At 36.7% G+C, this 5,690-nt stretch overlaps 1 protein-coding gene across 1 annotated transcript; it reads left to right on the top strand.

Moving 5' to 3' along the window:
- The first annotated feature begins 320 nt into the window (after positions 1–320).
- Positions 321–1,986, top strand: LOC128575210 (metal-response element-binding transcription factor 2-like). The gene is given in 2 exon segments (XM_053576679.1): positions 321–1,385; positions 1,387–1,986. Coding segments are annotated over 2 exon segments (1,476 nt in total). The 5' UTR covers positions 321–509.
- Positions 1,987–5,690: the final 3,704 nt, after the last annotated feature.

Below are 5,690 nucleotides of genomic sequence, written 5' to 3'. Positions count from 1 at the left end.
AAAAATATGTTCCTTTGATGAGAAAAACAAAACTGATAGACTTTTAGCTAGAAATAAAAGAGAAAGGAGTCCGTGGGAAACCAAAATGGCGAGGGGCTGTAGCGAAGTGGGCTGTGTTTGAGAACGCCCTCTCTACCCTCAGCCCTCGTCTCCAAGGACCTCAGTTTGTGCGTGCTTATGTGCCGGTTGCACGGTGGGGCAGGTGCCCAGTAGGTGCGTGGACTCCCAGGGGAAGCGCCCACAGAGACGTGATTGGTTGTTTTTTCCTGTATGAAGGGGTTGGCACCACTGAAGTGACCCAATGAGGATGGACAAAAAGCCAGAAAGCAGCATGTAAATTTGAAGAGGGTCAGGATGTCCTAGCTAGATGGTCAGATGGCTTGTTTTATCTTGGAATTATCAAAAAGATAAACATATTGAAACAGAGCTGCTTCATCATATTTGAAGACAATTCTAAATCCTGGGTTCTCTGGAAGGACATTCAAACAGGAGCCAGTGGAAGTGGGGAAATGGTCTGTACAATATGTCATGAAGAGTATTCAGAAGCTCCCAATGAAATGGTTATATGTGATAAATGTGACCAAGGATATCATCAGTTGTGCCACACACCTCATATTGATTCCAGTGTGATTGATTCAGATGAAAAATGGTTCTGCCGACAGTGTGTTTTTAAAACAACAACAAAGAGGGGTGGTGCGCTTAAGAAAGGACCAAATGCCAAAGCACTTCAAGTCATGAAGCAGACGTTACCCTATAGTGTGGCAGACCTTGAATGGAATGCAGGCCATAAAACCAAAGTCCGGCAGCGTTACTGCTGTTGTGGAGGCCCCGGAGACTGGTATTTAAAGATGCTACAGTGCTGCAAATGTAAGCAGTGGTTTCATGAGGCTTGTGTGCAATGCCTTCAAAAGCCAATGCTATTTGGAGACAGGTTTTATACATTTATGTGCTCTGTCAGCAGTTCTGGACCAGAATACCTCAAACGTCTACCATTACAGTGGGTAGATATAGCACATCTATGCCTTTACAACCTAAGTGTTATTCACAAGAAGAAATACTTTGATTCTGAACTCGAGCTTATGACATACATTAATGAAAACTGGGATAGATTGCACCCTGGAGAGCTGGCAGACACACCAAAATCTGAAAGATATGAGCATGTTCTGGAGGCATTAAATGATTACAAGACCATGTTTATATCTGGGAAAGAAATAAAGAAGAAGAAGCATTTGTTTGGGTTGCGAATTCATGTTCCTCCTGTGCCTCCAAATGTGGCTTTCAAAGCAGAGAAAGAACCTGAAGGAACATCCCATGAATTTAAAATTAAAGGCAGAAAGGCATCCAAACCTATATCTGATTCAAGGGAAATAAACAATGGCATAGATAAAAAAAGGAAAGAAAAAATCTGTAGGTCGTCCACCTGGCCCATATACAAGAAAAATGATTCAGAAAACTGCTGAGCCACCTTTGGATAAGGAGTCAGTTTCAGAGAATCCTATCTTGGATTTACCTTGTTCTATAGGGAGAACCGAGGGAACTGCACTTTCATCTAATACCTCAGATGTGGATTTCACGGGTGCTTCCAGTGCAAAAGACACTACCTCGTCTAGCATTTCCAGGCATTATGGATTATCTGACTCCAGAAAAAGAACACGTACAGGAAGATCTTGGCCTGCTTCAATACCACATTTGTGGAAAAGAAGAGGTCGTCTTCCTAGAAGAGCACTCCAGAGTCAGAACTCAGAAATTGTAAAAGATGACGAAGGCAAAGAAGCTTATCAATTTGATGAATTCAACAAAGAGATTCTAAATAACTTAGCAGATCAGGAGTTACAACTCAATCATCTAAAGAACTCCATTACCAGTTATTTTGGTGCTGCAGGTAAAATAGCATGTGGCAAAAAATACCCAGTTTTGGCTCATCGAGTGACACTTGATGGAAAGGTGCAGTATCTTATGGAATGGGAAGGAGCGACTGCATCCTGACTGTAGGACTGAACATTATGTTCACTGCACTCTCATTTTCTATAGGTACAGTTCAAAGCCCTGAAGGAGTCTGGCTTTTACTATCTTTCTTAAAAAAAAAAAGTAAAAAAATTCAAAAGAGGATGATATTAGCCTTAACATGTACCTGTCAATGTTATGGATATTGTCATAAAAAGATATCTTTTAAAAACCAGAACAGAGACTTAATGTTTAAAATCTTAAGATTTGTAGAATGTTTCTAGGGTAGGATATTAAAAATGATTCAAACCCCATGCATGGTGTTAGATAATTTTTCTAATTATTCTATTGAGTCAGTTTTTGTGGTTAGTGGTTATCAGAGCAAACATCATGTAGATAGAACAAGTTTTTGGGGAAACATTGTCTGTTTTGTTACCAAAATGTTGGAAAAGATTTATTTCAATACCTTTTAGATTTCATAAAGTGCAGTGTATATAATGCCTATTGAAAGACTGTAAAATATTGAAATTTTCTTTCAAACAAAGTGTAAAAAATATATTGAGCCTGTAAATTGCAAAAAAAAAAAAAGAGAGAGAAAGGATACAAATAAGCACACACACACACACACACACACAAGGAAAGGGCATGCGGGAGGTAATTTTGGGGGGTCCACGCGTCTGAAAATATTTTGTACTACTATACATTTGACCGATAATTCATCTAATTGTAACAACCTACACTAAAAATAATTATCCCAGAATTTTGAAGGCATTACTCTATTATAGTGTAGTATCCAGACTTGCTGGTGTAAAGTCTGATGTCTGTGATTTTATTTTCCTTCGTGTAGTTCAGAAAAGTGTGTAGAAGTATAAAACTCAATGATTTATCACAAAACATTTGTGTAACTACTAACCCGGTCAAAAAATAAAAATTGCCAGTTCCCTCCCTTCTCCAGAAAGTCCCCATTGTACCTCTTTCCAATTACTATTCCTTTCCTGTTCCCAAAGGTAGCTAATATTCTGACTTTCATAGTAATCACATCTTTGCTTTTATTTAAAACTTTACCACCCACCTCTTATCCCTAAATCCTGCAGTTCAGTTTTTCCTATTTTAAAAACTTATGTATATGGTAGAAAAGGATATATATTTTGGGCATAGCGTCTTTAATTCAACATTGTATTTGTGAGCTCTTTCTTCTATCTTGTTGCATGAAGCCAAAGTTTGTTCATTTTTTCATTACAGTGTAGCGTTTGAATCTACTCCAATACATTTATCCACTGTATTGTCAATGGATATTTAGGTTGCTTCCAGTTTGGGATCATTATAGGAAAGTAGCCAGGACCTTTAAATACATTTCTTGGTGCAAGCACATACACTTTCTGTTGGGTATATATCTAGGAAGAGTAGGCCAGGTAATGGTATCTCACTGTAGCTTTAATTTGCATTTTCCAGATTTTGAGGGATGTTGAGCATCTTTTCATATGCTGTTTCCATTTATTTTTATCCTTTTGTGATGTCCCTATTCAATTCTTTTGTGTGTATTTCTATTTCACTATTCTATTTTTTCTTAGGGATTTGTAAATGTTCTGGATACAAGTCCTTTATTCGTTATATTATTGAAATATTTTTCCTGCCCTGTGGCTAACCTTTTTACTCTCTTAATGGTGTCTTTTGAGGAAGAGATGTTTTTAATATTAGTGTAGTCAAATTATATTTTTTTCTTTATAGTTAGTGCTTTTTATGTCCTATTTGTGAAGATTTTTCTCTACTCCAATATTGTAAAGCTATCTTCCTATATTATCCTCTAAAACTTCATTGTTGCCATTCACATTAATTCTACAATCTACCTGGAATTCATATTTGCGTATGGTATAAGGTAGGGATCAAATTTTGTTCTTTTTCTGTATGAATATTCAATTAACTCAGTATTATTTATTTTAAAGACTTGTCTTTCTTTAATTCTCTGCAGTGTCATTACTAAACACAGAGCCACACACATACTCACACACAGTAAGTGTGAGTAAGTTCCCATCCCTTGTTCTTCTTTAAGAATAATGAATCTACTTTTTTCCCCTGACACTTCCAAATAATTTTTAGAATTATCTTGTCACAGAATTAACTCACTGGTATTTTTGGAATTGGAATTGCACTACATCCATAGATTAGCATGGTGATAATTGATATCTTTAAAATATCTAGTCTTCAATCCATGCACATTGTATATTACTTCTATCAATCACCTATTTCTCTATAATAAACAATCTTAAAAATTAGTATCTTAAAGCAACAATTTATTATATTTCATGATTCTGTGGGTTGGCTGGGCAATTTCTCTGCTGGTTTCACAGGGACTCACTCATGTGACCACATTCAGTTAGTTTGGCTGGGTTGGAAGGTCCAGCTTGGTCTCATGCATGTTTGGCAATCAGTGTAGGTTGTCAGCTGGGGTGTACTGGTTCCCCTCTTCATGGCCTCTTGTCCTCTGTAGTCCAGCATGGTTGTTTATTTGTTTTTAACATGGAAATCTCAGAGTGGTGTTTCAAGAGTCCAAAATGGCCTCTTGTGGCCTTTACTCTGGAATTCACACAACATCAGTCCTACCACATTTTATTTGTCAAAGAAAAGCACAAATCCCCCCTCCCCCCCAAAAAAAGACAAGTCCATCCAGATTCAAAGGGTAGAGAAATGGGAGTCTACCACTTAATGGGAAGAGCTTTAAAGAATTTGTGTAATATTTAATAATCCATATAATTCTTTTATTTAAGTCTTTAATTTTCTGTTTATAGTTTTCAGTGTAGAGGATGTGTGCATGTTTGTTAGATTTATTTCTAGGTATCTGATTTTTTTTGGTGCTATCATAAGCATTGTCTGTTTTCCTTTTCAAATGATTCTGTCATGGTATAATTTACATACAGTGAAATGCACCATTTTAAATGTACAATTTGATAGGTTTTGGCAAAAGTTTATGTCCATGTGACCATCACCGCAATTAAGATAAAGAACATTTTCTTTTATTTTTTGTGGTTTTTGGCCGGGGCTGGGCTTGAACCCGCCACCTCCAGCATATGGGACTGGCACCCTACTCCTTGAGCCACAGGTGCCACCCCGATAAAGAACATTTTCATCACCCCCAAATCACCTTCAGTTCCTTTCCACCTCTGGCCTCAGGTAACCACTAATTTGTTTTCTATTCCAATAGAAATAGTTTTGCCTTTTCTGGAATTTCATATAAATAGAACAATACAGCATCTACTCTCTTGTCACTGCCTTTTTTGCTCAGTACAATGTTTTTTAAGACTCATTTCTTTTGTTGCGTGTATCAGTAGTTCATTACATTTTATTGCTGAATAGTATTTCACTGTATGGATATATAAGTACCACCATTTGTTCATTTATCCCCTAAGGGATAGATATTTGAATTGAATTGGATTGTTTCCATTATATGGGTATTATGAATAAAGCTGCAATAACATTTAGTTTCAAATGTGATATATTTGCCTTTATTTTGGGTAAATAACTAGCAGTGGAATTACTGAAATGAATGGTAAGTGCCACATTTAATTTCATAGTAAAGTTTTCCAAAGTAGTTGGAATGATGAGAGTTCTAGTTGCTCTACATCTTTGCTAACACTTGGCCTTGTCACTTTCATCATTCCTTCTTGAACCTCAGATTTTCTTTTTTTTTTTTTTTTATTGTTGGGGATTCATTGAGGGTACAATAAGCCAGGTTACACTGATTGCAATTG

The sequence above is a fragment of the Nycticebus coucang genome, chromosome 22 (assembly GCF_027406575.1).
Source record: "Nycticebus coucang isolate mNycCou1 chromosome 22, mNycCou1.pri, whole genome shotgun sequence".
NCBI lineage: Eukaryota > Metazoa > Chordata > Mammalia > Primates > Lorisidae > Nycticebus > Nycticebus coucang.
The sequence above is the reverse complement of the archived record's forward strand: the minus strand, read 5'-3'. Positions and strand labels throughout refer to the sequence as shown.